The following is a 12,227-nucleotide window of genomic DNA, read 5'->3' as shown; positions in this document are numbered from 1 at the left end:
AGCTAGATTTTTGGGGAGATGATCAGAAGTTATTAAAGAATTACTTTTATATCGGCAAAAACGCTTGCTTACTTAGAATCTTAGTTGCTTTGACAATCTAGTATATTTTGCACTCTTTAGTATATTTTCATATATGGTATATTAGTATATTATTATGCTATGGTATATGTAGCAATGTATCAATTACCCAAAATAGCCTTTTATATATTTTTTGTACGTTTGCGGTATATTAAGTTGGTATAGTTTTAAATGAATGCCACACTATTTTGTTCATATGTATATGACAATTAAAACAGTCAACATCAAGAGCTCTTGAAAAATAGTATTTCATATTTATTTATTTACTTTTTTGGAAACTTTTTTTTTTGGCTAATTTCTAAGTACATTTTTCTCCAAACAATAATACTCTATTGTACTCGAATATAATACATGTTCCTTTAAATTTTTGTTTAAGTAGAAAAGCTTAAGTTGAACTCTAGTCTAATTTTTTTTTTAACATAAATTTACACCTGCGTCTGACTTAACCATAAATTGTGTTAAAGACCAACTCACAATTACAATTCTATACTCGTAATAGAAAGTTTAACAAGTATGATCTTTAGTCTGATTGAAAAGTATTTTTTCTTTATTAATCCCCGAACATTTAAGAGAGTATCTTCTAGCCTTCTTGCCCAGTAGCTTTTTCCATCGTTTAATTGGCGCACTAAGAATTGAAATTGTTTTAATTTGACTCATTGGTGTCCCGCTTCAAATTGGCAAACGGAAACCAAACGGAGCAAACAATTCCAATTAATCAATTGTCATAATGAAAACGAATCTTGTGTGTTCTATGTGTGTTTGTTTTGATGTTGTTCTTGTTGTTTCTTGTGCACGCGGTGCGTGGGCCAAAATTGGACACTGACAAGCCCTCGAGCTAGGCCTGATCGCAGGTGTGGGGAGTTAAGAGTCAAAAAGAATGAAAAACAAAACTTCATTAAATTTAAATTAAGCGCGACAGAAACTCGCGCGACTTGCCAACAGATAAATGGTGGCTATAAATCACACGGCTCAATGCCAATGGGGCATGCGTGTGGATCAAAGACCCGGCCAAATTCAAATCCCACATACCCACATACGCTTATCTTTGTGCGCTACGGCTAAGTAGCAATTTCCAAGAGTATTATTTCCATTAGTTCAAAATGCAAAAAATAGTCATACTCGTTGTTGTGGCAAATGTCGCACGTATTTTTGAGTAATTTTTAGCATACAAATTTGACAGCGTTATAAATAAAATTTTGAAGAAAAAACACTATAAACAAAACCTAAATACTTTCAAAGAGCAGAGCAAAAAGACAACAAAATGTACAGAGCGTGACAATGTCAGTGCCAGCGAGTGAAAATGAGAGCGAAACTAATTTGGCAGCAGGCCAAATCAAAACTCGATTATAGGCTACGTGAATATGAGCATGAATCTGTGTGTGTTGTTACCTATATGAATAGCATAAAAAAATGGAATGCCGTAATGGCAAAAACTAAGCACAAAACATTCAATGATTAAACAGTTTCCAATTTCAAATGAGAGATACCCTCTAAAGTCATAAACTAAAAGAACTGCTTAAATAAGAAATAAATTATAATACAATTTAAATTTATTGAGTCTTGAAAACAGACTGAGATATTAATCTTTCAGCTTAAACTGGTTAGCTGATAAAATCGACTAAAAGATGCACATTTAATCTATGGCAAATATATTATACCAGATACTCTAAAGATAACTCAGCTGTCTGTTCGATCTGCTAATTAAAAAATAAAATACGCGATCTGTCAGTTCTAACTGACCACAGAGATATGTCAGTTAGTAACGTTTAAGTCATTAAAGCTACTAAAAAGATTCACAGATAAACAAACTATCAGCTGTCTAGCTCGTGGAAACGATAGAAAAATCTTTCTGCTTAGCAAATTAAATTAAGTGAAGCATATTCTTTAGATAAAAACAGCCTATAAGTTCAGGCAGACACATTAAAGTCACTTCAGAACGAGCTGTTGACTTTGTACATCAACGAACACGTTGTGATTTTATATTATACAAAATAAAACTATATTCGATATGTATATTTGTGTCAGAATATATTTCCCTAACTAAATGTCCAAATTCGAGGTGCTATTAGCTAATAATTTGTGTGGCGGAAATTTGTGCGTTTTGTGCGCCATACATATTAATTTATATGTTTTAACGCAAATAAAACCACGCAAATTATCGTGTAAGGCGACAGCTTAATGCCAGCGAAGGACGCATTAAACAAAGTATATTTAATTATACTTCTGAAATGATTATTGTTTATGTAAAGCACCACTCAATTTGTATTTGTGTATAGGCAATTTATTGACTGGGAGTAACTCAGAATTAAGTATTCAATAGAAAAGCGATAGAATTCATTTAGCAATAAATTCGCAAGACAAAAGGCAATAACTTTGGCAACTTTGCTGGCAACTTTGAATGCAAAGCGCAGCTGTGATTGAGCAACAAGCCAGCTAAATTGCAAAATGCTCGACAAATTGTAAAGCACTTTAATTAATTGTTACAATTTCAGATTTATCGCAAACTCATCAGCAAAGATTGCATGTCGAGTCGAACAAAAAAGCATTTTAGCTGTACTGTTTTTTTTTGCGTGTAACGCAGTGAAAAATTTTGTTAAATAAAAAATAAGTTACAACATATGTTTACATAGCTAAATATTTATATCGTGACATTGTTAATTAAAACTAAGAATTGTTTAGAAATTGTTTAGAGTGTCAGCGACTCAGGGCAGTCATTGCCTCGCATTGCGCATACGCCACGTTGTACCTGCCTACTTTTTATGATTTAAAAGGTTTAATAAAAGCATTCTAGAAGCAAACGTCAAAAAGACGAACTTAATTCCATTTGGCTGCCAAACATTTTATTACTCTGCTTTTTTATGGCTTTTTTTCTGAGCCACGTTTCGTTCGACATGCAAAAAAAGATTTTTTATTTGTGGGCGAGTTAATTCTCTGTGGCGCCAAACTCCCCCGCCCCACTCAAGTCGCAGTCTCACGGTTCGCAAAGCTAATGAAATTGGCACAATGAGCCAGGTTGATAACTGACGATGGCTTTGTTTTTTTTTCGGTATTTCGCTCGATGTTTGCATTTTGGGTGGCGTCATGCCGTCATTTTCAGCCAGCTAATAATGGGAATGAGCGCTAATTTAATTTGCAAATTAGCCATCCAAGTGACCGAACAAAGTGTCCAACTTGTTGCCGACAGGCAGAGGCACAGGCAACTTCAACTTAGGTCGCTGAGATGCGGAGCATGTATTTAGCAGGTGTCTCGAATGTCAAGCGAAACTATGCCGAAAAAGCATTTATCATAAATATCACAAAACAAAAACACTTAATATTCACATCTAGATCGTTTGATTATGCTAAATACATTTGGCATTGTGGACACTCCTCTTCCTAAGACAGTGCTGACAACGCGCCCCGCCCCGCCCACGTTCTGCGACTGCAGCAGGCTGTACAATAAATCATTCAGAGAAAAAAGAAAAGCCTCAAGTAGAAGCTGCCACAGACTTCAAGTCAACGCTTATTTGTCTCGCTAAATTATCTGGATACCAAATGCAGTCAGTCGAGCATGCGGAGCCCCCAACTCCCAGTCATCTTCCTGCCACTTCTTCAAGGTGAACAAAAAAGAAGACAACAACAAGAAAAAAAAGTGCTGCTTGACAAGTTCTTCAAGTTCCCAGGGCACAGCTTTAGTTTTTGTTTGTCAACCGACTCAAAGTTGCCCCATGTTGTCACAATGTGTTGCGCCCCGCGCTACATAATTATAATTATACATCTTTGTCGTCTGCATCTGCATGTGTATCTGTATCTGTATTTGTATCTGTATCTGCATCTTGGCAGCTACCGTTGCGCAGTGCAAATAATGCGACTGGTTTTTTTTTTGTGGTCTTTGCCGGAAATGTGACCCAGGGTAAACTTCATAATCAGCTGCATTGTTTATAATTGCAGATGCTTGAAGTTTTATAATATTCAAATATTATCAATAACTCTGCATGTTAATCCAGAGATTATACAATAGCTTAACAACAGCTTCACTTTCGTTTTTGAGAGTTGCCCCAGAAAATGTATTAACAAATTCTGCTGAATTTTTTTTTGGGAAGACGAAACTAACGTACAAATGAAGTTGTGCTGGTTTTTCGACTTTTTCCACAGTTTTCTTTGGCTTTTTTAGATCATGACGTTTTTTTTGTTTTTGTGTCGGCGCGAATCAAAAGAAAATGTGCCGAGTCTAAAGTTACGAGGGCTGGAAATAAACAATTTTTGTGTGAGGCGTCAAAGCAAAACCCAGAAGGCAAACAGCATGACCACAATATGAACAACTACGTGGTGAACACTACTCGGGAAATAATCGAGTTTGAGTTGAAGTTGAGTTGAAAGTTTTGTTGTTTGGTTTACAAAGTTTTTTCTTTTTTTTCGATGCGACAACAAATGAATTGTTTATAAGCATAGCACATGCAATGCCTGATGTCCTCTTCGCTGACATTTCCGCAGAACAGTTTGCTACACACTTTTGTATTTGGTTGATTGGCCCTTTAGTGGGTAATTGCAACTTTGAACGGTTCATTAGAGGCATGCAAAACGATATGGGCAATAAAACTGAATACTGAATACCGGGCAGAGTACTCATACACTCATTCACTCACTCACTCACACAACACGTTCAGCCAAAGTTCACTCAACTCGCGTTTCGCTTTTCGTTCGTTTTTATACCCGGCTATAAATGGGGCAAGCGGGTCTTAATGGCATTGGTTGACAATCCGGCAATTTCTATATTTTAAGTATAATAGTATATCGATATACCAAATATAGCTTTCGGTATATTTTAGTGCTTTTTCAGTATATGGCAGATATAGACATATATATTTTAAGTGTATTAGTATATTGATATATCAAATGCAGCATATGGTATATTTTTTGTATTTTTTTAGTATATTAATTTGTTATTTTTTAATGTAATATAATATCGATATACCAAATATAGCCTTTGCTATAATATAGTATTTTCAGTATATTGTTAGGTATATAGTGATTATATATTTTTTTGATATATATTTTTTCAATTTAGTAGTAAATCGATAAACCCAAATAAAAAACCCTTCGATATATTGTAGTATTTTTTTAGAATGTTAATTTGTTATATTTGGCTTTTATTAATAATGGATAACGGGTATCTCATAGTCGAGCTCACTCGACTCTAGTTTTCTTACATGTTTTTTCATCATTTGTAAATACACGCGTTTTAACAATTCAGCTGAACAAACGACATGAACATAGAACATGAACAACACGAAAAACAAGAAGAAGAAGTAGAAGCTGACAAACAATAAAAACCAAATAAGAATCGGCAAATGTTCGTCTATTTTTTAACATCAATTTGTTGTTATTATTCTGACTGTGCGAAATGTTTATAGCAATTTAATTGAACGCTCTCTCATCGATTGGCCACAGCTCTTCGATTGTGTGACATAATTGTGAATGAGTTGTGGGAAGGGAATAAATATGAGTGGAGGCACAACGAGTGTTGCTTTATTTTAGGACTACAACAGAGTTGACCCAGATTCTTAGGAGCATCCTTATTGTGAATCTTCGCTTGTCATTTGTGTCATCTTCCAACATCTGTGTGCTGGTAATTAATGCAAAAATTGTCAGCTCTTTTTCTCAATGGAGTGCTTTTTTACTTGACTCTGTGTGCTCAGACAGCCAGAATTAGGTCACGGCGCAATTAAATCGCCACAGGCAAAAGGGCAGAGGAAATGCTGTAAACAGATCCCAAGCATGTGGCGAACAGCCTGGGTTCGCATTACACAGCTTTAACCGAAAATACAAGAGAAAAAAAGTTAATCAAGCGTCGGTCTATCAGATCTTGCCATCAGCCGAAGCTATTCATATGTGACTCATAAATCTGTGCAGATGAAAAATACGGAAAATATTGAAGGGAAAGAAATGAAAGAAATTCACTTGTAAACAGGCCGAGAAATTGTTGTTTATTTAACCTAGTTGTGGACCCGGTAAACGCTTTTTTTTTCCAATTTCCAACCATGAAAATGGGTTATCATTATGCGTGTGTATGTGACCCAGCCGAAAAGGTGTTGATATGGGAATGGGGAATGGGGAAAGGGGAATGAGAATGGGAAGTGAAAAGCCATAATACACAAGCCACAACATAAGAACTTAAACAATTAAGTGAGGGAAAGAGGAAAGCACACAAAATGCGATTGTTTGTCGTGTTGTGATTTCGATGGCGAACGATAAGCGATAAGATAAGCGACACCAAATGAAATGCAGTCCAAAAAAAATTACGTAAATTTGTGATGTGAGTACACAATTTCTTTCCGCATATCTCACCTGAGAACTGATAACAAATTCCACTTAGGTCTTTCACAACACAACATTTGTTGCAGCTGGCTGCATTCTTTTTTGACTTCCTTATTAGATCACATGACGAAGTTGCGCATACGCCGCATTGGCCACCTCAAGTTACCACGTTTTTGTTTAACGATTTTGCAATTTGTGGGCAATCAAGTTCAAAGTCGTTGATTTTATGCTGTTATTGAACTCTTGGCGACTCGAAAAATTAACATCACAACGTACCCAGTTAACGCATGATTGAGTCGCCCCCTTTCTTTATGTAAAACGATCTTCTATGCGAAAACACACAAAAAGCAATTTAGTTTTATGGGCCACAGCGCTCGACAAACTTCTCTCTTTTCACACAAAATTAACAACCAGAATCGGAGCTGCTTTGTTTCGTGTTTTCTGCTTTTTTGGCATTTGGTTTCATTTGACTGCCCAACTGATTGGTGATTCACATTTTAAGATTCTACATGAGATTGTGCTTATAATGCAAATTGAATATTTTAATTGCCTCAAGCATAAACAAATCGTTCAATTGAAATTGTTATTTCATTCATTTTCTTAGCCCTAATCTATGTATTGTTGTTGTAAATTCTTGAATTCTATTTATAAATTTGATTGGAAACGCGCAATGCGAACAACTTTAGCTCTATAAATAGTTTCTATATATATTGTGAGTGTAGTTGATGGTGATTTGCGAATTGTTGCTTTCAGCAAACATTTGGCGCCGGCAATTAAAAGTGATTTTAATGCTGCAAACTTGTTGTAATTTAGACGAACGCTTGGCTGCCAACAAACGGCATCAACAACAACAACTGCAACATTGACGCACCCCCATTTGAGACACGTGCCACTTGCTGCCACTTCCCCAGCCCCCTGCCCCTTCCCCCTGCCCCATGCAACCTGCTCGATCTGATGCGGCGTCAATTTGATTAAATGCCTTTCAATTGATATACGAGTATGACTGCTCATTGGCTTCCATTTCACATTCACAATCACACTCACAATCACACTCCCACACTCACACGTATTCACACTCATACTGACACTGAACTCACTCTGCTTTTCATTTGACTGCATTTCCCGCCCATTTGTTTATGTTTTTTGGTTTTTTTTGGACACATTCGACACGCTCATTAATTGTTAATTATAAAAAGTAGAGAAATCGACATTAAAAAAAGATTACATTACATTCACCTGTGCTTTGCTCAACAAATTTTCGCATTCTCTTCTCTTTCTCTCCCCCATGCTATTCTCTCTCTCTCTCTCTTTTCTCTCACGCAATGCAGCCATCATATCCTATACAAATCCCAAACTGCAAAATTCATCAATCTATGCGCCAACAACAACAACATCAGCCAAAACGCCAACTGGGAATGCGCCTAGCATCGCCATCGAAGTCGCTTCATCATCATTATCATCTTCAGCTCCATCGTCCGATTCATCGACAGTGCCAGCAGTGGGCGTGGCAGCTGCCCCCGTTGTTGGTGGTAGTGGTGCATTCAATGGATTCGTTGCAAAGTGGCGCAATTTCAAATTCGATGAATCGAAAAAGAATATTAGAAAACGTTTGCATTTCGATTACATATCAAAGGACAGATTTTTGGGTATGTTTTCAAAATTACAAATCGAGTTAGTCATACAACTGGTATACGAGTGCTACCTTATTTTGAGCTAACCAATTAGAACATTTTTACGAGCTCAACATTCCAACATTAATCGCATCCCATTCCCACAGTCTTTCTTTCAATCCGTTCCCAATTTTGTGGGCGTTCCAGTTTTACAATTCTCTAACAAAAACTGGCGCCTCACGCACAACGCCCACACACACCAAAGACACTCAAAGCACACACACACACACACACACACGCACACACACACACACACACACACACACACACACACACACACACACACACGCACACACACACTGTGCACTCTCAATACACAACTTAATTTGAATGTTTTATTGTCATTAAATGCTACTTAAACTTCGACTTATGCATATTAATATACAAATATAAATACGGTCTCAGACTGAGAGGAAATGGAGGAGAGGAGTGTTTCTTTTTTCTATTTTTTGGGGCTGTTAATGAAGCGACGTGCCCACGTGATGGACGGCGAGCAACATGTGTTCATCGGGGAAATTAATGAACATTTTTTCAATCGTTTCTCACCTAACCACAAAAAGCCGAGAAACGCCAAACTAAACAAACAATAAATAAACTTAAGAAATAGAATTAAAAAAGCTTTCAACGTCAGCAGAGACAGTGCAGGGTTATATTGAAATCCATCTGATTTATCCCAATGTCTTGGGTCTGGCAGTCAAAAAGAGTGATCCATATCTCGCTAAACTAATCAACTGCCGCTGCTGCATGCCGCATGTTGCACGCTGCACTTTTGTGTGTAAGTTTTTAATTTAATGTTTCGCCGCCACATAAATTCCATTTGGCTCTTGGTCGAAGATCAAAGCCAGTGGGTGGGTGCAATGTGGTTGGCTTGGGATGGACATGCCCCAGGCAGATGTTGGACAACAGGTGGGGCAGGTGTCGGTTGTGTGGGGCATGCGGCAATTGCTAGAAAGTCGCAGTCAAAATTGTTGTTAACCTCCATCGTGTAGTTTAATTAAACCTAACACCGCAACCGTCACTGACATTCCACTTAAATTCGTTGTAGCGTCCGCACTCTCTTGCTCTCCTTCTCTCTTTCTCTGTATTTCTATCTCTTTTCAACGCTCTTAATCACTTGGTGAGCAATACGCACACGTCATAAAACACCCAACAAGTTGGTTTATAGCCAAAGTCCAGCAAAAAATAATAAAAGAGCCAACAAGAAGGTTGTTTTGGATCATGCTAATCGGTAATTGAAAATTCACAGCACGTGTGTCTTCTGCTCGCGTTCGTTGCCTCTCAAGTAACACAGGTGAACAGTGTGCGCAAAAAGTTAGCAAACAAGTTGGAGTATACAAAACAAATTTCCAAATGTATAGGAAATTTAAAGCTTCAATTTTTGTAGATATTTAAAGAATTTCTAACGAATTTTTAAACGAATAAATTTGGTAAATATTATTCGATAAACAATTTCGAAAATAATCTCCACTTCAATATTCGTATTATAAAAAACTTGATCCAGTTTCAATTAAATGTTTCTATCCTTACATATTTCGAAAGAAGAACAACTTCTGAGAATATTTTGTATTCTCAACTTGAATAACTTAATTTCATCTTTAAATTAAATTGTTTAATATTTAACACTACACAATTTCGAAAACAGAAACAATTTTCCATAAAAGTCTTAATAATATTTTATATGTTGAACTGAAATAAGTTAATTGATGTTACATTGTAGTATTCAAATGATTATAAACACAACTGTTAACACCTCAAATCGATCGCTACTTTTGTTTCGATTGCCGTGCCACAATTTCTGTGGAGCACTGTTAACGCTGTTTGTTTATGCATAGCCCACTTGGCTGTGCTGTCAGTCGCTCCGTCCATCTGTCCGTCATTCTACAAGTGTTCCGGCCTTAAAAATGATCCACACATTAATTTTCACTCAAGTTTTCGCCATACACGAATTCGGTTTTCTGTTTTGAGTTTTAATGTGTGCCTCAGCAGACGCCTTGGCAACAGAACAGAACAGCACAGAACTGGAGGAGTTGAGCGTCATTTGAGGCACTGTCAACACCTTGACTAAATGGATCCGTTAACATATAATTTCCCATCCTTAAATATTGGCTAAATTATGCTATAAATCAGTTTAATGATCGCATTGTGTTTACATGAATTCCAAATTCAAGCATAGCCACTTTCTTCAAGTGCATGTATTTATTTTCGAGTAGTTTTCATAATGCAATGGCATTCAAGGAATGCCATAAAGGGAGCGGGCCCTCCATAAACAATTTTACAGTGGGACACAACATACAAATAAAGTTTACGATGCGAGCTGCACGCATAAAACAAACGAGGCAGCCCATCATCAATTCGATTGAGATGGACAATTTTTTATTGTTATTATTTTATACTGCAATGATCTAATTTCCCCCCTCCCCAACTTTATAATCTATTTCCCAGGCGGACAGCTGAAGACGAAGAATGGCCAGAAATATGTGTTCAATGGTCCGCCATCGGGCGTTTATGTGTCAAAGACCTGCTTGATCATCTCGGCATTCATCATGTTGGCCGCGTTGATTTCCTCGGTGCTCATCACCTACTTCCTGACCGCACAGACTTTGCCCATTGCAGAGCCACATCCCAGGTGAGTTTTGTTTTTGTGCTGCTTGCCCAGTTAAGCAAATCAGTTGGCGTCTTTTATACCGCACAAACTTTGCCGGCATGTATGTAACAGGTAGAAGGAGGCATCTCCGACCCTATAAAGTATATATATTCTTGATCAGCGTCAACAGCCGAGACGATATAGCCATGTCCGTCTGTCCGTCTGTCCGTCTGTCCGTCTGTCCGTCTGTCCGTCCGTCCGTCCGTCCGTATGAACACCTAGATCTCAGAGACTATAAGAGATAGAGCTATAATTTTTTTTCGACAGCATTTGTTATGTTTGCACGCAGATCAAGTTTGTTTCAAATTTTGCCACGCCCACTTCCGCCCCCGCAAATCAAAAATCGAATAACAAGTGTAATTTTAAAGCTAGAGCTACGAATTTTGGTATATACAATAACTACTGTAATAGTTATGATTCCTGAAAATTTGGTTGCGATCAGATAAAAATTGTGGAAGTTATTAAGGAAATACTTTGTATGGGAAAAACGCTTACTAGGGGTCTGAACAATCCACATTGTGCCGTCGTGAATGGTGTACTATATCGATATACCAAATATACCATTTGGTATATTTTTAGTATTTTTAGCGGTATATTTTGAAAATGATACCGCAATAGCCTTTATTAAAAATTAGCGGGTATCTCACAGTCGAGCACACTCGACTGTAACTTTCTTACTTGTTTATTTGGGTGCGGTTCGATTATTAAGTCTTTTATTTTTTTGGCGCGACTAATTGGCAGTCGAACCCCTCTCGTGACCTCATTCGCGAAAGTGAAAGCAATTGTTTTGTGTTTTATTGACGCATTTCAAGGTGCGGAAGGGTTCGCAAAAAAAAAAGAAGCTGCTAAATGGACGCACCTTGTTTTTTGCGTTGGTTCGGCAAACACAATTAAGAACTTTACAACTCCCACACTGTTCTCTCCCTCTCTCTCTCTTTATCTTTACAGCGCCCAGGCACAGTCGAAGGATCATGCTGAGGATGCGTTGAGCAATTCACACGCAAATTCAACGCCTTTGCTGCACGCCAAGTTCGAAATCCCCGACTGGCTAAAGGAGAATCCGGTAACAACTTTGGCACCGCCACCCGAAGTTCCGCCTGTGGTGCTGCTCAACGAGGACAAATCGTTGGCCACGCCCGTTGGCGATATACCGCCCATCAGCACAGACGAGACACTCAACACCAACGATGTCAAGTCAAGTGAACGTCTGCTCCAGCTCTACGAAGGCTGGCGTCCATTGCATTACAAGTAAGTGGGGAGGTAAGTGCATCAATTTGCACTTCAGCTTAGATGGCATAATGGGGAACGCGTGTCGCCAGCTTTACAAAAAAAATGAGCGACAGTTTAACCTGACATCAATTGATGGCGCAGATTTCCGGCTCAACGCGAATCAATTAGAGTCAACTGCAATTTGATTTGCATAACAATAAGCGACAACCCGTCTAACCCTTGAGTTCGCCATCTCTCGCTCTCTTTGGCTTTGGCACTGACGTCAGTCCTGTTGGCGCCTCCTACACTCAAAGTGGGTCAAGGATTAG

General features: G+C 37.9%; 1 protein-coding gene across 1 annotated transcript in view; it reads left to right on the top strand.

Annotated features, from left to right (window-relative positions):
- LOC133837275 (aminopeptidase N) overlaps positions 1-12,227 on the top strand; it is a 35,175-nt gene that overhangs the window by 17,953 nt on the left and 4,995 nt on the right. The window contains 2 exon segments of the mRNA XM_062267972.1: positions 10,488-10,671; positions 11,638-11,937. Of these exon segments, the coding sequence (XP_062123956.1) occupies positions 10,488-10,671; positions 11,638-11,937 (484 nt within the window).

This window comes from Drosophila sulfurigaster, chromosome 2R (genome assembly GCF_023558435.1).
Source record: "Drosophila sulfurigaster albostrigata strain 15112-1811.04 chromosome 2R, ASM2355843v2, whole genome shotgun sequence".
Classification (NCBI taxonomy): domain Eukaryota; kingdom Metazoa; phylum Arthropoda; class Insecta; order Diptera; family Drosophilidae; genus Drosophila; species Drosophila sulfurigaster.
This window is presented reverse-complemented; position numbering and strand designations above follow the sequence as displayed.